Below are 26,522 nucleotides of genomic sequence, written 5' to 3' on the forward strand. Positions count from 1 at the left end.
CTCCCGAGCAGAGGCCACCAGGTAGAGAAGGGCTCATCCCCGGCCCAGCCCGGTGCCTGGCGCCTGCAGGGGGCTCAAGAAACGCCTGCAGGATGGTGCAGGCTGGCCGCGTCCCCAGCGGGCCCGTCCTCCCCTCTGCAGCTCCAGGCGCGTGGCAAGCGCGGGCCCAGAAGGGACGGGTGCAGGTCGACCATCCCTGACCCAAAACTCAAAATACTCCCAATCCAGAGCCTGACAGAGCGAGGGTGACGTCGCGGGGAAACCCTCCAGGCAGCCCCGCCGCGGCGCACGGCCCCTTACGACACCTGGGAAATGACCTTCAGGCTTGATCTGAGGTGTGACAGGCTCAGGTGGACGCTGGGTCCCGTTCCCAAGATCTCTCAAGGTTTGAGCTCGTATTCTAACTTCTGAAATCCCAAACTCTCCCGATCCCAAACGGCCAGGTAAAGGTGGGATGACAGCTTACGTCGAGCCGGGAAGTCTCCGTGGGGGAGCTTTGCTTTACTATCTCCTTTGATCATCCCAACAGAGCCAGTATTGTTATCCTCCTCATCGTATGGACTGGAAACCGAGGCACAGAGAGGTTAGGTAACTTTCCGATGGTTACACAGTGAAGGAGAGGCCGTGCCTGCCCCGCCCTGGCCGGGTGCTCCTGACTCGGAGCCCCTGCGCAGGAGTGGGGAGCGAGAGGTGGGGAGCAGACTTCAGGTGCCACCCCCCTGGACCGGCAGACAGAGCCCCCTGACTCCAGGACCCCCAGGGAGACACCTCCTGCAGAGCCCCGCTGTCTGGCACACGGGGCCTGACCGAGCGGTGGACTCCAAGGTGGCTTCAGCCATCTCTGGGATGAGAGCAGCATGGCTCAGAGGAGGGGGCCAGCAGAGGCAGCAGGCCAGCCGCCGAGGATCACTCGGTGCCAATTAGCAGCCCGGCATGCCAGGCCCAGATGGAGCCCTGCTTGCCTGACTCTGGGCCCACTTGGTCAATTATCACCTATCCCCAGGGCCCAGGGGGCAGGCGGGGGAAATCTGCTTCCCTCTAATCCTCCTGTCCGTCCCCAGCTGGCCGCCTGCCATCCGCACCTCGGGCTGCCTGGCCGAGGGCACTGGGCGTCCACAGAAGGCCAGGCTGGCTGGCTGCTCCTGATCCCAAACCGGAGCCCTGGGCTCAAGTGCCAGGCTTTGCCCCTGTCTTGCCGAGGGACAGCCTGTCAGGATGGTCTCCAGCCCTGAGATTCGGCCTCTGATTTTGGGCCCAAGGTCTCTGAAACCAGAGTCCAACTCCAGCTGGGCCACTCACGAGCTGTGTGGCCTCAAGGGGGTGGCTGTACCCTCTGAGCCTCGGTTTCCCGTCTGTAAAAGGGAATGGCACCTACCTCAGGGGGCAGAGCACGGATTGAGAATCTGAGCGAGTACCTAGCACAGGGCCCGGCACCTGGGGGCGTCTGACAAACAGGAGTGTTTTCCTCTGGTGCCAGATGAGCGTTGACAGCCAGCACCTGCAGGGCATCCGCTCGCCCCCGCCCAGCGGCAGACCCGTCCTTGAGCAGATGGAGTTGGCTGAGCACCTACTATGTGCCAGGGCCTGTGTTAGGTGCCGTTTGCTCTCGGGGTGGAGACTAGAGGCTCCACCCCTGCTCCAGCCAACGCCCGCTAGCCAGCGGCGGGACACAGACGAGCCCTGGCCTGGCTCGCAGGAGCCGCTGGCCCACGTTTCTTCTGTCCTGCGGTCTCAGGTTGGGGGCCTGGAATCTGGCAGGGACCCCCCACCACAAGAACCGTGAACAGTGAACCGGGCTTCTTATTTCCTGACCTGCCGCTGGCCAGCGCACCCCACCCGTCGTGAGCAGGTCCTCCAGCCCCTGGGCCCGGGAGAGGCCAGGCGGGCGCAGGGGCGCGGGGTGCAGCTGGACGTCTGGGCAGCTCGCAGGCTGAGAAACTGATTTCTAGAGGGGCTGCCAGTCGGGGCTGGGGTCCACGGGGGGACAGAGACAGAGACAGGCAAGGCAGGACTCCCTCCAGCCAGGGCCTGTGTGGGCCCCTGGGAGGAGGTGGCCTGGAGGCTGGGCCAGGAGGCTGGGCCTGGAGGAGGACAAGGAGCGTCCTGAGGAGCAGGGAGGGCAGGCCAAGCCCGGGCAGCATGGCCAAAGGCCGGAGGTGGGGCCGCCCCGTGACCCGTGGGCTGTGCCCCGAGCGTGGGGGTGGCAGGCAGTGGCGGGAGACCCTCAGGGTGACTGAGGCTTCCTGGGAGCTCAGGAGGGAGCCCCCGGGTGTGAGCAGCTGATTCCCCGTCAGGGTCACTTCAGACTTCGGATGGGCGGGGGGCAGTGTGACCATCCCTCGGTCCCCGTCACCCGCAGCGCATCTGCCCTGCCCGCTCCCTTTCCAGGAGACAAGAGGGCCTGTCCGGGCTGACACGGGTCTGCAGCCCCCGGGCCCTGGCTTCCTCCTCCCGGAGGCTGGCAGGAGGGGCGCCCGCCTGGCCCCAGGAGATGGCAGCGTGTGCCGGGCGGCCACCAGGCCCCTCTGGAGGAGCGGGAGGCGAGGCTGGGCGCTGTGCCCGGCACACCCTGACGGCACAGTGGCCCGGCCTCCGAGGGCCTCGCCCACCTGTTTGCCCCTCTCTGGGCCTTGGTCTCCCCGGAGGCCAACAGAAGGGGCTGCCTCAAGGGAGCCCAGCCAAGAGCCAAAACTGTGCCCGGGGGGACTTCCTGGAAGAGGTGGCATCCACCTGGGATGGGGACACATCCCAGGCCAGGGCAGGTGGACGAAGGCCAGGGGCGTGGGTGGGCCTAGGACAGAGAACCTCGTGCTGGAGACCAGGCCTCGCCAGCCCAGGGGCACAGGGGCCCCAAAGAGGTTCTGCCTCCCAGGGCAACGAGACCCCGGGCAGTGTTCGGAATCCTGGCCTCGCAGGAGGTCAGCACGGCCCACGGCCTCCCTGCCCGAGCATTTGCCTTAATGGATGCAGCACGTCCACAGGACCATGCGAGCATCACCGCGATCGATCTGAAAACATCTTGTCACCCCCAAAGAAACCCCGCAGCCCATTAGCAGGCGGCCGGTCCCCCGTCCCCTGCCCTCGGCAGGCACACATCGACTTTCTGTCTCTTCGATGTGCCTTCCTGGACCTGTTCCTATAAATGGAACCGCTGGTTCGTGACAGGCTCCTCTCCCAAGCAGCCTTTCCAGGCTCGCCCGCCTGGGAGCCTGTATCAGCACGCGTTGTTCCTTTTTGTGGCTGAATAATATTCCATTGTCTGCCTAGGTACACGTTCCAGTGACACAGAAAGGTCACCTCAGAGAGCCTGCTGCGGAAGGTGGGCGGGAGGCCAGGGAGGCTGGACTGGGGTGGTGGGAAGAGCTTTCTAGAGCCTGCAGGGGCGGCTGGCGGCAGGGCAACAGCTGAGGAGGAAAGACCTGGTAACTGACGGGCAGCAGGGGTGGAGATGGGGCTCCTGGCGAACAGGGGACCTCAGGCCACTTCCCAGGACGGAGAAGAGCAGGTTTTAGGAACCTCGGTGCCAGCGATCCAGAAATGACAGACTGCTGGAGAGGGAGGTCTGGGAGGCTGGGGGATGAGGTTCGGAGCGGGGTGGGGGTGGGGGGGCGCAGGAGACGGTCCAGGTGGAGGGGCCGGCCCCGCGCAGAGCAGAGCAACACACCCGCGAGCCCAGGAGCCGCCCGCAGCCCCGCAGCCCCTGAGCTGAGCAGAGCGGGGCCAGAGCTCCCGACCTGGGGCCGCAACCCTCCCGCCTCTGTTCAGAGGCTCAGGACCCTCCCGGGGCAGAGGGGCGCTAGGCCAGTGGGGCAGAGCAGACAGAGGGCTGGCGGCCACCCCAACACAGCAGAGCGGTGGCCACAGAGTGGCCTCAGGAGCCAGGCCCCAGCCCTGCGGGGAAAGCGGCCTCGATTAATAATCATGGCAGGAAAGTAAAGGATTCCAAAGGCCAGTGCTGTTCCGAGCGCCGGGAAAAGCTGCGTCCTGAGCTGGAGCAGCCGGAAGGGTGGTTTGCTAAGGCTTGGAAGATAAGCATTGAAGACAAACTCTGGGTTAACCATTTACATACAAGGAAGCCGATGCTCAGAGAGGTGGAGTCACTTGCCAAAGGTCACACAGCACCCAGGCAGGAATGTACTCCGGTTGAGGGGCTCTGGCCTGTAGATGGATTAGCAGCATTTCATCCCATGGAGGATCTTGTCCTGCAAAGCTCTCTCCTTCCCACCCACTCATGTGCCCCTCCCTCAGTCCCTCCAAGGCATCATGGCAGACTTGGGATGCCGAACCCCGTAGGCTGAGTCTGGGAGACGGACAGTGCTGAGCCCTGGACCACCTGTCCCTGCAGGGCCAGCAGGAAGGGGGTGAGGAGGCAAACCCGCGTGCGGCAGTGAACCAGCCCCGGGCTCTGAGCTGCAGGGTCTGTTGCCGGCCGGGCCAATCCAGAATGCAAACCCAGGGCGAGTGCAGCTGCTGCCCGCCAGGCTGCGCTTCGAGCTGCGGGCCGGTGGTTGGTGAACTGGTCAAGCCAGGCATCTGCCTCCTGGAAGGGCCTGTGCCCTCTCGCACTCACGCTGGGTAACTGCTCACCTGCAGAAACAGGCCTTCGAGTCGTAGTTTTATGAATAACAAAACCGAGTCTCAGAGTGGCTAAGCCACTTTTCTAGAGCCACACAGCAGTAAAATACGGGACAGAGACTACTCAAACGCAGGTCTGCGGGGGCCGAAGGTCAGCGTCCCCTGCTCTCCACGTCCCCTCTCTCCTGACCCCGTGCTGTGGCAGGACTTCTCTTCTGTAACCTAATTCCCCCTTCCCGGTCTGGAACCCGGGACCTAGTTATGAACTCATTGCAGGTGGCTGGCTCGACGTCAGAAAGCAAGGGCGGACCACGGGCGAGGCCTCGGCCCCCTTCAGAGGCCTCCCGACGAGGCTGGGGTGGCTCCTGGAGGCTGTGGCCCGGCCAGGCTGGGCAGGGAGGGAAGACAGTTAGGGCCCTGCCAACCCCAGACAGCTTCAGGGGCACGAAGCCAGGGGTCTGGAACCTTCTAGACGAAGCAGAACTGCCCCACTAGACCTGAAGCCCAGGACTTCAGGAGATGGGCTCCCAACAGTCGGGCCGGGGTGGGGGACCGTCTCGTCTGGCTCCCTGATGACCCTCGTCTTCTCCCCAGGGTGTCCGTCTGGAACCTTCAAGGCCAATCAAGGGGACGAGGCCTGTACTCACTGCCCCATCAACAGCCGGACCACCTCGGAAGGGGCCACCAACTGTGTCTGTCGCAACGGCTACTACCGAGCAGACCTGGACCCCCTGGACATGCCCTGCACAAGTACGCTCAGTCCCCTCCAGGGTGCCGCCTGCCCTGGCCCCGGTGCCCCTGCAGGACAGCTGGGGGCGGTGGGTGGTGGCCGAGGGAGCACCAAGTACCTGGGGTGGCGCTGCCGCCATGCAGACACCGTAGAGTCGGCCTGTCTCCTGCCTCCCCTCTGCTGTGTCACAGGGAGGATGATAAGGTCAAGGTCTCGATTCACAGAGGGGCAGGGGACGTGAGGCTTGGCAGGACAGCAGCCAGCACAGCTGGGGCCTCTGCACAGAAGGCTGCCCAGCGTCCTCACCTGGCAGCGGCTTCCAGACTCGGGCCAGGTGCTCTAGGAAAGGGTGGGCCGGGCGGGCAGTTTCCCGGCCCCTCTATCAGTCAGGAATGGCCGTCAGCTATGAATAACAGCTGATTCCAGTGGCTTGAACCCCACAGATTCCTTCTCTTCCATGCAAGGAGCTCAGGGTAGGCTGTCCTGGGATGGCATGAAGAGTTGTGATGACTTCTTGGCTGGCTCTGCCGGCCGTAACCTGTGGTTTCTATCCTTAAAGTCACTTCACAGTCCAACACGGCTGCCGATGCGGCAGCCATCACATCCTTTTTGGCCATATAAAGGGAAAAAGGCCAAAAAGGACGTGTCTGTCTCCCTTTTAAGACGCAGCCCTATTTAACAACTTCTGACTCTTATGAATGGCCAGCACTTAATCACAAAAATCTGGGAAATAAAGTCCTTTAGCTAAACCTATTGCCGCCCTGAGTATAGTGGGGTTCTTACATAAGGAAAGAGGGAAAATAGATACTGCACAGGCAACCCAAACCCAGAACCCCGTCCCTAGTGGGGGCCGGCAGGAACGGTTTCCGCAGAGGTGCAGCAGGATAACTCGTTTTCTAGAAACTTCTCTCAGGTGAGGATTTGGAGGTAGTCCTTTGGGAGGCCTGGGCTGGAACCAGGCAGTGGACAGAGGGCCTCCTGGGGAACAGCCCCCACGGCCCCAGTTAACTCCCGCCTCTCCCGTCCCCAGCCATCCCCTCCGCCCCCCAGGCGGTGATCTCCAGCGTCAACGAGACGTCCCTCATGCTGGAGTGGACGCCCCCGCGGGACGCCGGGGGCCGCGAGGACCTGGTCTACAACATCATCTGCAAGAGCTGCGGCTCGGGCCGGGGCGCCTGCACGCGCTGCGGGGACAACGTGCAGTACGCCCCGCGCCAGCTGGGCCTGACCGAGCCACGCATTTACATCAGCGACCTGCTGGCGCACACCCAGTATACCTTCGAGATCCAGGCCGTGAACGGCGTCACCGACCAGAGCCCCTTCTCTCCCCAGTTCGCCTCCGTGAACATCACCACCAACCAAGCAGGTGAGCCGCGCGGGGTCACGCCGGGCCTAGGGGCACCGCCAGCCCTGGGGGAGACTCCCTGCCATCGGCAGCATGAGCTCTTCTTGTCGACGGCTTCACACGGGTCACACGCCCCCAGAGTTGGTGACAGTGCCTCTTGCAGAGCGTGTATTGCTGAAGGTTAACGTGTAGCCGCTAAAACAAAGGGTCCCCCAATGTTAATGTGGCTTAAAGAAAATGCGTTTTCCTCTCATGGAAGAGCACAGAGGCCAGCAGGGCTGTCCTGGGGAGACACGGGAGCCAGGCTCCCTGGTGTCACCTCCTCCTCCCTGCGGCTCATCCGTGTGGGGGGACAGAGGGGAGGAGAGAGCAGACCAGGCAGCGCGGGTGTGTCAAGCCGGGTCTGGGGAGTGGCACCCAGGCCTCTGGGTGTCCTGTGGGGAAGGCCGTGGTCACGGGGCCTCACAGGGAGCTGGGGATGTCACCTCTCTGGCTGGACGAAGCCTCTTGTCATGGTGGACAGGCTTTAGGGGACACCCAGCCCCTTCCGCAGGGCTTCCTTTGACCTCTGCCCACTGTGTCTCACTCAGCAGGACGATCACGTTCTAGAAACCTCTCTGCTCCGAAGGCTCACCTTCAATAGTCCTGTCCCTGCCCGTCACCCACGCATGCGCACAGGCACAGACGGCCGCCCATGGTGCAGTGCCCCGCCCACTGTCCACCAGGACGGCCCCCTCAGGCTCACCTGAGACCTCTGGGTGTTCAGGAATACCTCCCAGCCCCCCCGCCCCCATGAGCTCACCAATTACATCATGGTGCCGGCGAGAGGTCCAGGACGGGCACTGTGCGTGGGACCCTCTGTAATTCACTCAATACAGTGCTGCCCCCTGTGGCGTGAGGGCCAAGGAGCCAGGGAGGCCAGGAGAGGGTGAGCAGCCACTCTGCTGTCCCCCCAGGGCACAGCTCCCACAGTAAGCCCACGGGAGGCCCGGGGCAGACCCTGGAGGGCTTCCCAGAGGAGGTAGGACTTGGCCTGTGGGTTGAAGGACCAGCAGGTTCTGGAAGGGAACATAGGAAGAAATGAAGTTCCCAGGCCAGGGAGGGCTACCTGGCAGGCAGGCGCCCTCCGCACCCCACCTCCCCGCACCCCAGGCCTCCGCGTGCCCATCTCACAGATGTGCTGGGAGGAGTGGAGTCCCAGAGCCAGGCAGAGCACGAGGCAGGGACGGCTAGGGCTCCGCATGGGCCGGGTCCAGGCACTGGAGGGGGCCGTGGGCCCTCTGCGAGTGGCCGTGCGCGGGCGCCTGGGCGTGAAACCCGTGGCCTCTTATTTATATTTGCACTTGGGAGCTGGGCACATCTCGCTCTGGGGCCCAGGAGCAGGGCTGGGGAGCATGTGGCCCTTGGGCCTGGGCAGCGGGTGCGGCTGTGAGCCCAAGGCCGCGGTCCTTGCAGGTGGGTGATTGACCTCCCCCGATTGGGGTCGGCAGGGGGCCAACTCAGTGAGAGCCTCAGGGAACCCTCAAGAGCCAGCAGCTGTCGGCCGGGACACCTGGCAAGTGACCAGGCTTCCAGTAACGACACTGGGGGCTGGGAAGCCTGGACTCCCAACAGGATGGAGGGGCGCAGCGCTTTGCAGCTGGGAAGAGCCAGAGAGGAAGCGCTGAGGGCCCGTCGCCTGTGGCAGGAGCCCCTGCACCCCCTGGGACCCCTGAGGGTGGAACTGGCTTCTAAGAAACCTCAGCCTATTAGCAGCAAGGGTGCTTCCCGGGCTGCTATCCAGAGCTGGCTGTCCCCAGAGAGGAGAGGTGGGCCGAGGACGGAAGTAAGAGGCTTCCGGTGGAGGGGTGCAGGAGGAGGCCTCAGGATCGACGGGGAAGCTGCGAGGAGCACGCCTGGAGAGGAGCAGGAGACCTGTTCCTGCTCCCAGGTGTGCTTCCCAGGTGTGCACTGGTCTGCCAAGGGACGTCAGTGTGTCGGTCAGCTGCTGCCGCAGGGGAGCTGTGTAACAAACCTCCCGACTCGACAGTGAGAGGCCTCGACAGAGTGGGCTCATCTTGGCCAGGAGCTCTGTGCTGGGCAGGAGTCCCTTGTTCAGCAGGTTCCGTGAGGCTCCGCCCGGTTGGACCAGCAGCCACCCAGGTGTAGTGGGATCGTGGCTGGAGCCGTGCCACTCACCGGCCACAGCAAGTCCAGTGCCAGCATCAGTGGGGGGGGGGGGGGAGGTCCACTCTGCCAAGGGAGTGAGCTCTGCGGTCGCCGGCACGGGAGAGGGCTGTGTGATCCTGTCACGGGGAGGCCCCGGGCACTGAGCCAGCCCACCACACAGGGGACTCACCTCCTCCCCGCCAGGTTCTGCGTCGGGGCTACGTGGGGACTTGGTCAGGACACAGGCTCCTTGTCCCCCCCAGACCTGCCAAGTGAGGACTCCAGGGACTGCGTCTAACAAGCGGCTCAGGTGTTTCTTCCCGCAGACAAACCTGCGGAGCTCGGGCCTCAGGGCGACGGGCCCTGCTGCACCCCCGGCCCCCGTGCGCTGGGTGGTAGTCGCCTGTCCCCCTCCACTTTGTCCCAAGCCCCTGTAAAGCTCTGTTCTCAGCTGCTCTGGGCCCAGCGGGGCGGTGCAGCCAGCCGCCACCCCTCCCCACGCATGGCCTTGCCAGGCGAGGACACGGAGATCCCAAGAGGTAGATCATTCATGCCAAGTCCCCCTGCCAAGGGGCCTCAACAGGACTTACCCAGGACCACGTCCCGTGCCTCCAAGTCCACACCGGAGAAAACACAGAACCTGCCCTGGAAGGTTTACAGCTGGATCGGGAGACGCGACACAGACACGCAGGTGCGTGGGATGTGAGCGAGGACCCAGGCATGGCCCACAGAGGAGACAACAGCAGGAGAGATCATCTCCTCCTGGGGAACGAGAGGTGGGCGCATCCTGGAGAGCTTCCTGGAAGAGGAGGCACTTATTTGAGCTTGGCCTTGGAGACTGGAGAGGCTTCTAACAAACAAAGTGGGATCGTGCAGGGCGGAGCATCCCCAGGTGCAGACCTGCAGGAGACAGCAGGACCCAAGCCTCTTTCCTCAGCCCCAGCCTCCTCTGCCCCAGGATCTTTGCACCTGCTGCTGTTTCACTACCCAGAAGGCTTTGCCCTCCACTCTTCCTTCAGACCTCAGCTCATTTTATGGATGTTCCTGGACTGGGTGGAAAGTCTCCTGCTGGGCCCTAGCACTGTGGCCTTCCGGCTGTCACAGCAGAAATCTTCCTGTCTTCCGTCATGGGGTCCCTGTCTGTCTCCCCACCTTCCACACTGTGCTGGGCCTGCTTCTCCTCACTGAAGGGGACACCCCACAGCTGGCATTTGGCAAAACATGGAGCGAGGCAGGGTGTGGAGAAGTGGGGCAAAGCTGGAAGCCAGGCTGGGGACTCCACGTCCAGGGCTGTGCGTCCAGTGGCCTATTGTGGACAGACCCCAAAATTTGTTACATAAACATCAGCTTGTCACCTTAAGAGGAGAAAGCATTTCTTCTGAGCAAGTGACAGGCCCAGCTTACCATCCCTGGGCATTGACCACAGCCAAGGATGGACAGGTGTGACCGGGAGAGGACAATGACATGTCCAGCCCTGCCGCTGGGAGGGGCAGATCCGAGAGCGGGTCCAGCTGTCCCGAGCCCAGGGTCCTGTCCATGCTGCCATCTTGGCCCTTGACACAAACCAGCAGCTCCAGAGGGACAGGAGGGAGGGGCGGCCAGCCGCGGACAGCTTCTCCAGCGGACATGGGACGGCGGGCGGAGACAGCCAGGCAGACTGGGGGCGGATTTCAGAAACGCGGCTCATGCTCAGAGTCCACGCAGGGCTCTGCCACCTCCAGGCCGCGCCGGACGTGGCCTAAGCCCCAGACTTCACCCGAGCAGCTCCCGACGCCCCCGCTCTGCAGGGTTCTGGAGCCGGTGGGAAAGTCCGGGCCCTGGAGTCGGGCAGGGGGACCTGGCTTGGACGGAGCCTGGCAGCTCCCTGCCCGTGGCCTGGCTCACGTCGCTTCGCTGCCGTCCGGTTGCATCCTCCTGGTGGGCGGTCACCACGGCAGGGCCGGGTGAGGATGTGGGCCACCGGGCCCAGGTGTCCAGGTGCCCGGCACAGGTAGGCCCCAGGAGCACACACCTGCCCGCTGCCCGCCGTGCCCAGGGCTGGGCGAGGCCTTGGCAGGGGCCTCGCTCGGGCCCTGATGTTTTCTAAAGGGAGCCAGGCGTGGAACGCTAGGGGACCTGCCCTCGGCCTCCTGGCAGCAAGAGGCAGCGCCTGAAGGACCAGGTCACTGCAGACACAGGGCCCAGGGCTGGCCAGGCCCCGCCTCGTGCAGAGCTGGGACAGCGGCTCACAGCCTGGGTGCCCTCCGAGCTTGGAGGCCACCGTAATGGGCAGGGGCTTCACCAGGAGGGACCTGTCCCGTCCTTCCCAGGATCACCTGGGAGAAAAGGCCAGGAATTGGGCCTCATCCACCCAGCCAGCCCGGCAGGGAGGCCTCAGCCACAGAGCCAGCAATTTCCTGTCCCTCCAGCTCAGCCAGGTGGCCACAGGAACCACAGTGACGTGGACAAAGCACCCAGCACACAGCAGGTGGACACTACTATGGCAGCCCCAGCAAAATCCTGCAGAATCAGCTACGGAAAACTTGGGTACAGGTGCGCATGCCTGTAATCCCAGCGGCTCAGGAGGCTGAGGCAGGAGGATCGCAAGTTCAAGGCCAGCCTCGGCAGCTTATCAAGACCCTGTCTCTAAATAAAAATACAAAAAGGGCTGGGATGTGGCTCAGTGGTTAGGTGCTCCTGGGTGCAATCCCGGGTACCAAAGGGGGAAAAAAAAATTACAACGGCATAAGATCACTTGCGGGGCTGGGGCTGGGGCTCAGTGGCAGAGCGCTTGCCTAACGTGTGAGGCCCTGGGTTCGATTCTCAGCACCACATAAAAATAAATAAATAAAATAAAGGTCCATCAACAACTATAACTAAAAAATATTTTTTAAAAAAAATCACTTAGGATCTTCCAGTGCTAGAGGACCAGAAGGTCAGTGTGGACCCCGTCAGGTGGAAATCTGTCAGAGGATATGTCCCCGGCGCTCAGGGAGGATCTGTCTCCTCGTTTATTGCGTCCTTAGAACTCAGGTCCTTGCAGAGAAGCAAGGTTCTGTCTCCTGCAGAGTGTCAGCTGGGGCTGCCCTGGGCCCCTCCGGGCCTCTCTCAGGTCCTCGGGCAGAGCCTCAGACGCTCCCGGCCTTCCGGGTCCCTGCTGGAGAACCATCCTCCTCTTTTCAGAACTCAATCAAGGAGCTGGGTCTGCCTGGATAATCCAGGAAAATCTCCCGGCCCAGGGCCCTTTTGCCGCAGACCCCCAGGAACAGGGTGTGTCTTGGGGGCCGCCATCGGCCTCAGGGAAGGCAGCACCCGGCGCTGGCGGGGATTCGCGCTCCGCACTGCACGCACCTTCTCTTACAGAGAGGGAAACCGAGGCCCAGAGAGGTTCTGAGTGACTGCCCGGGTCACACAGCCGCCCCCGCCCCCCGGCGGGGTCTCTCCCGTGACACTGCGGCCTGGCCTCCTGGGGAGACTCTCGGCTCTGGAAGCCCTCCCGGCCTCCCCACCGAGCGCTCCTCTGATCCTCCCGCCTGCAAGGCGCGCCCCGCAGTCTCCAGCACTGGGGTGAACGTGTTCACCCGCTTCTCTCCCTGGGAGGCCACGGGATCAGAGAGAAAGAGGCAAGAGAGCCCCCGGTGAGCCCAGCCCCGGAAAGGGGGTTGAGAGGGTGGAGAGAGAGAGGGGGGCGCGCCCTCCCCAGGCCGGGGCCTCCGCCTGCGTCCTCCTCTCTGATCCTCCCGAGCTTCCCAGAAGGCAGGGCTGGCCCGCGGGAACGCTGGGACAGGCTCTCTCTGTGCTGCCGCGCGGGGGCCACTGCACTGCACACCCGGCCGCGAGGCGGGGCTGGCGGGACCGTCACCCAGGGCTTGGCCCCAAGCATCTGCGGATTTGCAGGCCATCTGCTCCGGGTCACTTGGCAGCTCTTGGAGTTTGCCAGGGCTCCGTGGCCGGTTCAAGGGTTGACTGTTGTCAGCCAGCCTGGAGGGGCCTGGCTGGGCCTCCTGCGGCAACGGCTCTGCGCCTCATGTCTGGGCTTCCGGCCGGTTGGCCTGGACATGCTCTGGGGCAGTCACAGGAACCCAGACAGCAGCTTGTCTGTTTATATCACAACTGGCCAAAGAAAGTCACCTGGCCAGGCCCATAGTCGGAGTGAGAGGGTGCATAGTTACCAGGCAGAGTGTGGATAGAGGGGCAGTTACTGCAACCAGCTTAACATGGTGGCTTAGACAAAATGGAGGTTTTCCTCTCACACGTCGGAAGACAGGAGTTGCAGCAACTCATGCAGCGATCAGGGCCCAGACTTAAATCCATAGCTTCTTGTCCTTGTGGACCCAAATGACTGCAATATCTCCAGCCATCACACCCGTGTCCCAGGCAGCAGGATGGAAGGAGAGCGAGAGGTAGACTCCCCTCCCCTTTAAAGAGACTTCCTAGAAGACCTACACAACATGCCAGCTTGTCTCTGTTGATGAGCATGTTGTCACCCGGCCACTCTGATTGCCAGAGAGTCTGGAAAAATGTAGTCCTTCAATTGGGCACAATGTGCCCAACTAAGAACCAGGATTTCGCTGGTCTGAGGAGCAGACTCCATGTTCGTGAGAGTGAGACGTGTCTGCCACGTTCCATTCTGCAGATGAGGAACCCGTGCAGAGAAGCAGTAGGGGACCTGGGTCACACAGTGGCCTGGGAGCAGGATCGCTGGGTTGGGGATCTTGACGCTGCCTCCCTGAAATGCCCACACTGCCACCAGCCAGACTGGGCACTGGCTACTCACAGTGCCCAGTGAGACTGGGCTACATGCTGCCAAGTCGTCCCTGGCCTTCCCCTGGGGCAGGTCCCATGCTAAGGGTTTTGCCAAGAGGTCTTCACTTAGCCCTGCCGAGATCCCTGTCATTATACCCATTCTCCAAAGGGGAAACCGAGGCCCGGGGCACTGAGCCAGGTGGCCTGGGCTCCTGCCACCTTCCGGTCCAGGTGCTGGGTCCTTGCTTGTCCCAGACAGTCCCTAAGAGCCTGGTAACCCTTAGAAAAGACGCAAAGGACTGCTCTCTGGAAGAGCATTACGCCAGCGTTATCACCGGGCTAGGCAGAAGAGCCCTCTGGTCCCTTGCGGGCAGGTAACTGCAGCTGAAGAGACGGGTGCTCCAAAAAGAGCTGGCCGGCCTTTAGCTGGCCCGCAGTGCCACCATGGGCAAGTGCTCAGCCAGGTCCCTGGCCGCCGAGAGGCAGCTGTAGGTTGGCAGGAGGCCGCAGGGGTCTAGGGAGCCAATGGTGGGCGGCCACCACGGAAGTCACATGGCCTCCGCTGGCTGCTGGTGAGGGGAGGTGGGCGAGTGGAGCCTGGGGGCTGGCGGTCAGCGGCCCCTCCCGGCTCTCCTCCCGCCGAGACCTGCTTCACCTGTGCCCAGCGCTGGGGACGGGGCCGAATGAGAGCAGGCCCCTGCCCACAGGTTCTCTGAAGAAAACCAGGGTTGTGGGTGGCAGCAGCTGGAGGGCAGGGGTCCAGGAGGCACCCTGAGGGACCCTGCGAAGAGGAGGGTGGCCGGGGACAGGCTCGGGCAGGAACAGCAGGGACCTGGGTGCCCTGGGGACAGGGCCCAGAGTGGCGGGTGCTGGAGGGAGGGGAGAGTGGAGAAGAGACCTCTGTCACTCTGCCACTGGGCAGAGCGTTGGGGGGGGGGGACGGGGGCCTGGGGAGGCGGCCACCTCTGGCTCCGGGTCTTCTGCCTGATGGAAGGGCCGGGGTCAGGGCGGGGTTAGGGCGGGGTCAGGGCCAGGTCAGGGTGAGGCCTGCCTCCTTCCTCCGCCAGCCTGGCGTGGGCACTGAGGGAGCCTGGGACGCCTCCTGCAGCGTCCAGGGTCGGTCGCAGTCCCCGGGCTCCCGGCCAGCCCTGCGTGGCAGCCCCGCAGGCCCTAGAAGGACACAGGGCAGGGCTGCCTCCCGCTCTCAGCCAAGGACAGTGGGACCGGTCCCCAGGGCTTGGGGGGGGCGGCGGGGCCCTGACCACCCGCTCCAGCCAGGGAGGCCCGGCTGCCCCTCGGCTGCCGCCTCTGCTCGCTCCCTGGGGCTCCATCTCCTCGCAGGGGTCACGGAGCCCCACTGACCCGTCCCCTGCCAGCGAGCCCGGCTGGTAATTGAAAATGCCAGAATCCCCTGATGACCAGCTACAGGGAATCTGAGCCCGGGGTGCCGGGGGCAGGAGGGCCCGGGCACCCCAGCTGTTCCGCCTAATCCCGGATTCCAGGAGAGAGGCAGGCCCAGTGCCCGGCCTGCTGGTCCTCTTCCCGGCAGAGGCCGCCTCCTCGCCACGCCTGGGCTGCGGGCCTGGGAGATCAGAGGCGCCCAGACCCGCAGCGGCCCCGCCTCGGCCAGCAGCTGAGCCCAGGGCTGGGCAGCGGTGGGCGGCGGGTGCTTCACGGGTGTTCACTGGGCAGCAGACGAATGGCCGTGGCTGGGCTGTCCTGGGGGCCGCTGGAGCTGCTGGGCTCTAGCAGCCAGTGGGGCAGAGGAGGCCTCAGACCCGGGGTCACGGTGTGAGCCTGGGCCAGTCGTTTCACGCCCATGCCTCCATCTACTCCTCTGTGAAATGGGCATGAGAACATCAGCCCCACAGGTTGGTCGGGTGTCCGGTGACTTCTCTGACACACGTGTTTGGCCAGGTGCCCTGTCACAGCCGTCCCCTCCGCTGAGTGTCCTGCGCCCGGCTTGTGCTGCTGGAGAGGCAGCTACCCAGTGCCTGCAGGACGAAGCCGAGCCTAGGCTGGGCCCCACCTGTCCACTGCCTGGTCGGTGCCCCTCTGGGAATTCCTCCTTCCACCGCCTGGAGGCCCAGGGCTGGAGTCCGGGAGGGAAGAGTCCGGCCTGGCAGGCAGGGCAGGGCAGGGCTGGGAGAGGCCACTTGGCGGTGGAGACTGCACTCCCCCAGGTCTCAGCTGCTCTGGGCTCTAGTCCCGCCTGAGTGCCAGCAAAGTCTCCCAGCCAACCCAACGCCACACGGGGGTGGACAGTGCAGAGAGTGCTGAGTGCCAGTGACTCAGGAGGCTGAGGCAGGAGGATCCAAGTTCAGGGCCAGCCTCCACAACTTAGCACTAAGCAACTTCGGGAGACCCTGTCTGAAAACAAAGAGGGCAGGGGAGGTGGCCCGGTGGTAAAGCCCCCTGGGTCCAATCCCCAGGACCAAAACCAAAAGAAGCAAAGGAAGCCATGGGGACACATTCTGCCACTTTGGTTTGCTGTAAGGGGAAATCACGAGGAGCAGAGGGAAGGGAGCAGCCCCTGTCCTTTCTCAGGCCTGGTTACCCTGGGCCGCATCCTGAACGGGCTCCGACCCAGGGGCTCCACGCCGTCTCCCTGTCTCGTGGTCTCTCCAGCGCCTAGCGTGGCACTGGCCTGGGGCAGACGCCGAGGTGAAAGACAGGTGAGCCCCGGGAGGCAGGGCCATGAGCTTCCCCTCCGGGACCTAGCAGCACGCTGGCATCCTGGCCACTCCAGGAACGGAAGTCGCCTGACAATACTTCCCTCCTGGCCGACACCCAACCTCTGTGTCGAGCAAAGGTTCCATTTCACAGGCGTGGAAACTGAGGCTCAGAGAGGGGAGAAGAACCCGCTCCACGCAAGTGCGTGGGGGCTGTCGGGTCTGTCGGACTCCAGCCTCGGGCTCCCCTGCCAGGCCAGGCTGCCCCCCCCCCCCCCGGGCCCTGCGGCTCTCAGCGGAAGCCCCAGAGGGGCTGGGAAGCTGGGATACGGGGGTGCTTCCTGAGCCCCAGGCAGGAGCCCTGGATTGGCTTAGCTGACACCTCACAGCGGAGCCAAGCCTCGGGCAGCCCCAGAGGGCAGAGCGCTGGGCTCACTACCGAGGTTCCACTGCGAGCCGAGCCGGGTCAGGGAACGGGGAGGCCAGGCAGCAAGGCCGTCGCCGGCCCCGACTGTCCCCGTCAGCCAGCCTCGCTCCAGACAGCACCCGTGGGAGGGGGGTTGATGGATGGACTGAATTTATTGAGCTGAAATTCGTGACTTTAATCAGCCATCTCGACACATGCAATGCAGTGGCATTTAGTGTGTTTACAGTGCTCTGCAGCCCGTGCCTCTACCTAGTTCCAAGACATTTTCATCTCCCCCAGAAGAAGATCCTGTGCCCAATACTCTCTGCTCCTCCCCACCCCCCCAGGCCCTGGCAGCCACCAACCTGCCCTCTGTCCCTACAGATTTACCGATTCTGAGTATCGTATAAATAGAATCATACCATATGTGAGCTTTGTTGTCTTTGACTTAGCGTATGCTTGGGGCTCATCCACATTGTAGCCTGATTCAGTACTTCATTCCTTTTTTATGGCCAGGTAATATTCCATTATAATTTGTATATCATAATTTCTTCACCTGTTCATCTGTTGATGGGTGTTTGGAGTGTCCCCACCTTTTGGCTATTGTGAACCATACTGCCAAAAACATTCGTGTGCAAGGATGTGTTTGAGTACATGTCTTCAGTTCTTTGGAGAATATCCTTAAGAGTAGAAATGCTAAGATAAATGTACACTGGTTATCCAGGTCAGTTTTATTGGTGGCTGTATTCCTTGGCATACAGTAGGCACTCAGTGCAGAGCTGTGGAAGGAATGAATGGACCACCCACCTTCTCCGCCTCATGGACCCTTCCACTTCCCTGTCCTACATCCTGTGTCCCTGGGGGCGGGGCCCAGAGCCAGGCCACGGTCTCTCATTTCTAGAGTGGCCGAGGCTACCACTGTCTGTAACCCAAAGGTGCCGGAGGGTTCACGACAGCCCCACGGCCCTGCCTGCCCCTCTGCCCCGTCTGCTGCCCAGCTGGCCGTGGCCTCAGCCAGATGCCTTCTCCCCTCTGGCCCCACTGCTCCCCGCCTGCCCTGGCACCTCTGAGTGGGTCAGAAGCTGCCCCTCCTGGGTGTGCTGCTGAGCGTGACCCCGGCCTCTCTTGCAGCGCCCTCGGCCGTGTCCATCATGCACCAGGTGAGCCGCACCGTGGACAGCATCACCCTGTCGTGGTCCCAGCCAGACCAGCCCAACGGCGTGATCCTGGACTACGAGCTGCAGTACTATGAGAAGGTAGCCCCGCCCCGCGGCCCGCCCGCCCCGCCTGCTCCTCCCCCGCTCTGCTCCTCCCCAGGTGCCCGCTCTTCTCCGTGCGGTGCTTTTCCGGCATGTGGGGTCCAGCAGCCACCTGGACAAACGCAGCCCTCACACACCCCCACCCAGACCCCTCTGCCTGGTCTCAGCGGGCCCGAGATTGCCAAAACACTGGCTTCCAAAAAGTCCCGCTTAGTGGTCATGAGAGTCCCCACACCTACCGAGAGCTCCGGCAGGCCAGCGGAGGCCCCGCCCGCTCCGTCCACTCAGCGAGCGCCCTGGCCGTGGAGAGCGTGCTTCTTTTTGAACCTGTAGAGCAGCCCCTAATTCGCCCTTTGGCAACCCAGGAGGGACAGTAGGAACGGGAACCGGGTTCAAACCCCAGCTCCATCCTTAACCGGCCTGGGCGGGTGTGCACCTGTGGTAGGAGAGGGCTGTGCCTGTGAGCAGGAGGAGGCAAGGTCAGCGCCCAGCAGGGTGCCTGGCCTTGACGGCATGAGTGCACCCCCTACCCTGCTCTGGTACCCTACCCTGCCTACCTGCGGCGGGCAGGGTGGACAAGGGCAACAACACAGAGGCCAGGAGAACCTAGGGTCTGCACGATTCAGAGTGAGAGGGTAGGCACAGCAGCTGGCCACCCACAGGGACAGACATGAGAGGCCCTGAAGCCCCAAACAGCCACAGAGAGGAAAGGTGTCACAGGCTTGCATTCAGACTAAGGTGTAAATGACTGATAGGAAGTCCTTTAGTGGAGGGCAAGCCCATTGGAACCAAAACCGCACAGGAAGGCTGTCCCTAAAGGCTGAAAGGGGGAGAGCCGGAGCCAGTGTGGGCGACTCTGCTGGAGCCCTGCTGTCTGTGAACGGCTGGGTCAGCCAGATCCGGTGACCTCAGGGGCTCGGCCCACACTGTCCGGCCTTCCCCAGCTGCTGCTGACTGCTGGCTTCCTCGCATCTCCTCCTGGAGGCTGTGCACGCCAAGGTCTGGGGCCACTTCTCTCCACTCACCAGCTTCTCCCAGCCCCCTGGGCCTGTCACCAGGGAGACACCTGCAATACCTGATGAATGAATAAGCGAATGGACCCCTTGCGGGCCACATCCCTCCGCCCTCTCCTCCTCTCTGCCTTTCGGGATCCTCCCAAATGCCGCAGGCTGGCAGTGGGCACCACGTCCCCGCAGGCCTTGCGCAGTGAGGCTGAAGGCCAGTGAGCCATGGCGCCGAGGAATGGAGGAGAAGCTGGCAGGGGGGCCCAGGTAGGGCGCTGGCCACCGACCCCGCGGCCACATCCCTCCCACCGCCTGGCCCGCTGGGCTCCTCCCTCCGGCTCGTTCTCAGCCGGAACCCCATGCAGGGCAGGCCCCCCAGGCCAGGCCCCCTTCTCCCTGCTCGCTCCTCGCCCCCCTTCTGCAGAGCGCTGGTCACAGCTGTGATGTGCTAAGCGCCGCGAAGTCTGCGCTGCCTCCGCTGTGGGTCCGAGGATCGGCCTCGGCCTCCCAGGTGGAGACCCTGCCGCTCTCTCTGCGGTGTCCCTAGAGCCTGGCACACAAGGGGCGCTCATAGGTGTTTTTGGATGTCTGGGGAAGCGGTCCCTGAGGGCCTGCGCTGGGGTGACACGGAGGGCGACTCCACCCCTCGCTGGGCGAAGCCTCCAAGGAGCGGGCACCCTGGGCCGCTGGACCAGACTCCCAGACCCGGGAGACCCAGGCCGGCACCAGCCAGTGCCACTGTTCCCTCCAGCAGGGACGGCCTAGCATCTCCGAATTAAGAGTGTGTGTGTGTGGGGGGGGGGGACTAATTATGAAGCTTTGTGATTAAATGAAACTGAAAGTGTGTGTCCCCAGAGACAGAGCGGAAATGAGGAACCCCGGCGGGTCCTGCCCGCGACCCATTTCCTCGCAGGCAGGCCTGGGGAGGCTGGTGGAGGTGGGAGCTGGGCGGGGGCTCTGCCCCACTTTCCAGCGCTACCCAGGCATCCCCAGGCCCCTGCCAGGGGCAGGACCAGCGGGCGCCGTCTGCTGAGGAGCCCTGGCTCTGTGCCTCGCTCTGTGCCAAGCACATGGCCCACTCTCCAGCCCACTGGACGGGAGGGGAAACTGAGGCACAGGTGGTATATAACCAGCCCAGGAGCACAGGGCAGAGCAAGGATTCCCTCTGTGCCCTCCCTCTCTGCCTGGCGCTCCTGCCTCCCGCTGTTCCTCAGGGTGCTGCTGGGACAACCCGACAGATAGGCAGGACCCTTGGGGCCACTCACTGTCATCCTCACCAACTTTGGACCAGGTTTTACATGGGAGTCAGAAATACTGAAAGCAACCAGATGGCCCAGAGGCATCAGGGACCAAACAGTCCAAGAAAAACATAAACGCAGACACTAACAGCCTGAGACAGCATGATACAAGCTACAGAAGGGTCAGCAAAGATCCAGGGGCACCCAGGAGAGGCCCCCAATTGTGGCATGGCAGCCAGGGGAGGCCTACTGTTAGTGACATTTGAGTTGAGCTTTGAATGATGCTCAGAGCTCAGACAGGCATGTGAAGAGAGTGATCATGTGGGGAAGCAGGCAGAACACGTGCAAAGGCCCTGGGGCAGGGATGTCAGCTGCATCAGGAACGGAGAGGGTGAGGCTCGAAGGGCTGGGGCAGGAGCAATGAGAGCCAGAGGCAGAGAGGCAGGGGAGCAGGTTGGAGAGGACTCAGGTCTGGTTGTATCCGGCCTGCCAGGCCTTGGGAGTCTGGCTTGGAGTTAAGGTATGATGGGAAGGTTCTGGAATGGTGGCATCTGACTCAGATTGCACCAAGGGCCCTACAGTGTGCTGTGTGCAGAGTAGACTGCCGGGGAGACCTGAGAAGCTGAGAGATCCAGACAGTATCCTGGAGCTCGGGGACTCTGGGCCTCCCAGGATGGGGTGCCTGTTCCTGGGGCAGGTGATCTGCAGGTGTCAGTCGGCACCTGCTGGAGCAGGACTGTGGGGACAGGAGGTGGCTTAGGACAGCCAGACAGTGTGCAGAAGGCTGACAGAAGCAGAGGGGTCCGGGGAACGCCAGGGCACAGCGAGGGAGAAGCCAGCCCACAGGAGTGTCCGGGAGGCTCGTCCGTAGGCAGCCGGCTCTCACCTGAGGCCTGTCCGCCTCCTGAAGCCCGCGGCTGCTTCCCAGGGGCTGCTCCAGACCCCCTAGAAGGGCCCACAGGACCCCGTCCCCTTTCCCTCGCCTCCCTTCCTCAGAAGGGGCTCCTTTGGCCTTGCCCCAGCTCCACTGGGATGGCCCAGCCGGCCCGGCCAGAGAGCAGGCCACCGCTTTGCCAGGTTTCTGGTGTGACTGATGGAGGGAGCGAGGCCTGCAGACCCAGGCCGGGCCACTTCCACCAGCCTCGGCTTCCCAGGGGAGGTGGCCCCAGCGGCGTCCACCCCCGAGCACACTGGTTCATGCTCCCCGCATCTCTCAAGAGCCGAGGAGAGGCATGGATCAGGGAGGCTGGCTGAGGTGGGTGGGCCCTCACAGCCACACCGATGTCAGTGTTTAGTCATCAGAACGTCTGCTTGGCAGCTGTGAAGGGGAAGGACAGTCCAGGGGACAGAGTCCCCTGTGTTCAGTGTACTGAGCAACACCTACCTGGAGAGGTCCCTTCAGGCATTCGCTCACCAGTGAGAACTTACTCCGTCATGGCGATGACGATGTTGGTGGCAGCCCACGTCACTTAAGTCCTGATGTGTGTTCAGAGGACTTACAGGCTGCGCGTTCTCCCGTGATCTTGTGCTGGATCCCTGCAGCCTCCCACCGTGGTACCCACTGGGGTTATCCCGCTTTCGAGGAGAGAAAACCACGGCTCAGATGGCTCAGGACACGCACCTGGTGACTCCCCGGCCTCCAGTCCCCGGATAAGGACTCACACGAAGGACTAGTGGATTCCATGCTGAATTTCTTCCCACCGCCCATTGGCGCTGAATCACTTCAAATAAAGGCCCTTCAGAGGCGAGGCAGAGGGAGTGGATGTCCCGGGGCCACCTGATCAGAGCCCCGAGGGATCGGCATGCTTTGCTCCATTTTTCTGAAGTGGAAAACAGAGGCTCAGAGCAGAGAAGGTCCTTCCCAATGTCACCATGCAATTAAGTGGAAGAGCTGATATTTGAAGTCTTCAAACCCAGGCTCAGACCTGGGCCCAGCTTTAGAGAAGGGATCTGTTCAAGTTAGTTCCTCACTCTCCTGAGACACTGTGACACCAGAAGTTACCTCTCGTGTCCCTCCTGCGATCAGAAACTTAAAACCTGGGATCCTCAAGTGGGCACCCAGCCAGTGGCCTAATCCAACCCACTTTCCACACCTGAGCGGATCCCACGTGGCACAGCGGCGCCTACTGTTCAATCCCGGTACTGCGCCCAGGGCCTGGCGATTCTGAATGCTCATGTCACCAGCTAGGGAGCACCTGCTGTGTGCTGACCCTGAGGTTCTGCAGAGGAACGAGGTGGCCCCTGCCCTCAGGGATCCCACATCCTTGGACAATATGGCCATGTATAACAACAACAGATAGACGAGAAGGCAGTGGACCCGCACCCCCAGCTGGGGCACCTGGGAAGTTTTCCCGGCAGAGGTAGAATGTCAGATAGAAGAGGAAAGGGCATGTCAGGCAGGGCAGTCTGCTTGAAAAATCTCAGAGTGCCCAAGGAAGGTGGGGTTGCCAGGGAAAATATAGGACGCAGGGCTGGGGGTGAAACTCAGTGGTAGAGAACTTGCCTAGCATGCCAAAGGCCCTGGGTTTGATCCCAGGAGGGAGGGAAGGAAGGAAGGAGGGAGGGAGGAAATAAGATTAGATTTGCATTTTTTAATTTGAGATAGGATGTCACCAAGTTGCTGAGACTGGCCTCTAAGTTGTGATCCTTATGCCTTGGCCTCCTGAGTTGCTGAGATTTCACTCCCAGCTAGATTTGAATTTTTAAAAAATCACTTTGGTATGTGTCCCAAATATATTGCATGGGACATCCTTTTACACCATATATATATATATATATTTATATGGTGCCAGACACAGTAGTGCGTGCCTGTAATCCCAGCAGCTCGAGAGGCTGAGGCTGGAGGATCACAAGTTCAGAACCAGCCTCAGCAACTTAGCAAGGCCCTGCCTCAAAATAAAAAATAAAGGGCTGGGGAGATAGCTCAGTTGGTAGAGTGCTTGCCTTGCATGCACAAGGCCCTGGGTTCAATCCCCAGCACCACAAAATAAAAATAAAAAGGGCTGGGGTCGTGACTTTGTGGTTAAGTATCCCTGGGTTCAATCCCTGGTACCAAAAAATTGTGTGTGTGTGTGTGTGTGTGTGTGTGTGTGTGTGTGTGTGTGTGTGTCATGGCTGGAGTCTGGAGGATCTTGGGGATGTGGCAGGAGAGACTGGTGAGGGGTGGGTGGTGTTGGGCCTGGAAGGCCAGGGAAGGAGTCGGCCTCACACTGGGTGTTGGGGAAGGACTCTGTGCAGCACCCTGGGCTTGGTACAGCCCTCCCTCAGGAAACCACAATCAAGGTGGTAAAGGGGCCTGGGCCCCGGGCAAGAGGAGGTGGCAGAAATCCCCTTCCTGTGGCACCCACAGCAAGTGCTTGGGGCCCTGACGAGAGGGGCACATCTGGCTTGGAAGTCAGGGAGGCTTCCTGGAGGAGGCGGCCAATGACCTGGCACAGGAAGAGACTTCCTGGCGCAACCCCTACAGGTCAGCCCCTTCTCCAGCCTCACCCCAGGCCCTTCCTCTCCTCTTGCTTTGTAGCTGCTGCTCCTTCTGCCGGGAATGCCCTGTTCATTCAGAAAGATTCCATTCTGGTGTCCCCACCCCCCGGGGAGCCTCTCCTGAGGTCACCCGACAGCCCCCACCCAGGCCAGGTCTCATCCCGGACTCACTGTGCCTGCCCACCAGTGTGAGCACTTTGCAGCCCGTGAGCCGCGCTCTGAGGTAGCGTCATGATCATTCCCACTCCACAGATAAAAGGAGACCCAGAGAAGTCCAGGACCTTGCCTCAGGCTGCCCAGGTGCTAAGTCACAGAGCCAGAGTCTGAACCCAGGAGGTGGGGCTCCAGTGTGTGACCTCAACTTCCACAGGACAGTGCCTTGGTGACAGTGCTCACGCCAGTCTTCTTGCTTGGGGAGGGTTTCCCGGGCTCCGTGGTGTATACGTGATTGGCAGGTACGATTAGGTGCCTGTTTTCCTGGATGCGGCCCACGGGTTTTTATCAGTTTCTCAGTCGAGATTCTCACGCCTTTTGCTTTTCTGGGCTGATCTCTGTGGAACCCCAGGACCCAGGCCCAGTGCAAAGAGGGTATTGGGGAAGTTCCTGGGTGGCTGACAGACACCTGGTCCCATGCCACAGGCATCCAGCCCAACCACATCTGCACTCCGAGGGCACAGCTGGAACTTACCCTGCCTCAGACACCCCATGCTGTGGTCAGGCCAGCATCAGTGTCCTGTGTCTCTCCCAGGAGGGAACATTGGGTCCTGAGTACCCAACATGTGGACATTAGATGTGGCTCCAGCACAGCCTGGCTTTGAGTCCCAAAGCAGCCGCCAACCGTTATGTGTGTCCTCGAGTATCATTTCCCTTTTCTTGGCCTTTGTTCTCATCCCACCCAAGGGTGCTGAGGCTGAAAAGGGGCCCTTTCGCTTTCCCCATCAAGGCCCGGGGCAAGGAGGCAGGGACCAAAGTAATAAGATGACTCCTCTCCATGCTGTCCCCAATCTAGTCTTTAGGATCTGCACACAGTGGCCACTTAATGTATGTATTAGTCAGCTGTTGCTGAGGTGATGCTGCAAAACAAACAGTCCCCCAAAGCCAGTGGCATAGGTCAGCATGCGATCATTGTTCTTGCTCCTGGATTTGTCTGGGAACCCACTTGCATGACCCTGTTTCATCCACACGTTTCTCGTTCTGGAACCAGCATAACCCAGGCAAGCCCCTCTCGAGGCACGAGGTAGAAACCCCAGGAAGTCAGGCCAAATCAGCGAACGCACACAGAGCCTGCCCGTCCACTTGATCCACTCCACACCCTCTAGCTCGCCATGCCAACCGGCATCGTGTCCGCAGGAGTATGCCCATCGCCAAAGCAGGTTCCCCAGCTGAATCCAGCAGCCACGAGGCAGAGAAATACGCTCTGCTTGCTGCCAAGGCCCCAATGTGCAGCTAAAGGCAGCGGGGCCCAGCGTGGGCAGCCACCTCACTAACCCTCTTCTCTGTTCCTCGGCAGGAGCTCAGTGAGTACAACGCCACAGCCATAAAAAGCCCCACCAACACGGTCACCGTGCAGGGCCTCAAAGCCGGCGCCATCTATGTCTTCCAGGTGCGGGCACGCACCGTGGCAGGGTACGGGCGCTACAGCGGCAAGATGTACTTCCAGACAATGACAGAAGGTGAGCAGGTGGCAAGAGGTGGGCACCAGTTCCACAGAAAGAACAAATCAGGGGCCCCCTCCTGCGAAAGCTTTGTGCGGATTGGAAAGGCACCCCTACCCAGACGTCAACCCCGCTCCTGGTCGCAAACCTTTGTTCAGTGCACAAACTGCCCAACCCTCCATGGAACCTCTGCTTCTGTGGCCTAGAAAGGACACAGGCTTCTCAGTTACCATCGTATCAGCCAGGCCAATCCTTTCCCAGGACGCTGGGAAGCTCAGTCCTAACCTGCAGGGCCACTCTGAGCAAGTCATTTCCATTTCCTGCTCTGAATTTTTCTCATTTATAAAATGAAAGCATCGTATTCCATCTGAGAGAGTGAACACAGTCGATCCATAAATGACTGCGATGATTGGATTGGGAATTCTGAAGCCACAGCTAAGTTCAGCAGGAGGTACTGCGATAGATTAGTCATGTCTGCCTGGGCGAGGGAACAGGGGCCGCAGCCGAAAGAGGTTAAAGACAGTGTGACTTCTGACTCCCGGCAGACGGGATTCCATGCTGGTTCAGCCCCCAGGGCCTGAACATGTCCCTTACCTCTCTGATCCTCAGTTTTTTATCCACAACTGGAGGTGATAACAACTATGTCATCAAACTAGTGTCAGGATGAGGGACGTAGCCCGGGCTGGGTCCAGGACCCACGCGTGCTTAGCACTCATCAAATGGCGGTTACCTTGGGGCTGTGGCTAGGGGTCTCTGGGGGCCCCTTCTCCAGCCAGCCGGGTCTCTGTGGGTTCCAGAGGCGGGGGCGGGGGCAGCGTTAGGACCCCGAGCAGGGGCTGACACGCCCTGTGCTTCCACCAGCCGAGTACCAGACGAGCATCCAGGAGAAGCTGCCTCTCGTCATCGGCTCCTCGGCCGCCGGCCTGGTCTTCCTCATCGCCGTGGTGGTCATCGCCATCGTGTGCAACAGGTGGGTGGGCGCCCCGGCGTCCAGGCCCGGCTGGCCCAGCGGGTCCCTGCATCCAGTCAGCCGTGTTTGCGGACAGAGGCCACAGCCGCCAGGACCAGGGAGGGACTTGGTGGGCCCAGAGCCCCACGTGCCCATCAGCCGTCCATCCCTAAAGCCAGTTGCACTGCCCTTGGGAGGTCCGCAAGGCAGAGGGGTGGCCCAGTCACCCCGGGGAAGGTCCCAGGACCGTGGACAGAGTTGACCTCAGAATGCCAGCAGCTCTGGGCCGGGGTCCATGCAGATCGCCCCAGTTTCTGCACTGGCTGAAGTGCCCGA

The 26,522-nt window shown here is 62.0% G+C and overlaps 1 protein-coding gene across 3 annotated transcripts in view; it reads left to right on the top strand.

The window, feature by feature from the left end:
- The window catches only part of EPHB2 (EPH receptor B2), a 147,599-nt gene that overhangs the window by 107,087 nt on the left and 13,990 nt on the right, over positions 1-26,522 (top strand). For 2 of the 3 annotated variants that reach the window (XM_079100323.1, XM_079100324.1), the window contains exons 4-8: positions 5,170-5,325; positions 6,336-6,671; positions 17,733-17,857; positions 25,093-25,255; positions 26,099-26,207. In XM_079100323.1, the coding sequence (XP_078956449.1) occupies positions 5,170-5,325; positions 6,336-6,671; positions 17,733-17,857; positions 25,093-25,255; positions 26,099-26,207 (889 nt within the window). The remainder of the gene's footprint in view (positions 1-5,169; positions 5,326-6,335; positions 6,672-17,732; positions 17,858-25,092; positions 25,256-26,098; positions 26,208-26,522) is intronic. The other variant, XM_079100325.1, reaches the window with a different exon arrangement.

This window comes from Sciurus vulgaris, assembly GCF_902686455.1.
Source record: "Sciurus vulgaris genome assembly, chromosome: 1".
In the NCBI taxonomy this organism is placed as follows: Eukaryota; Metazoa; Chordata; class Mammalia; order Rodentia; family Sciuridae; genus Sciurus; species Sciurus vulgaris.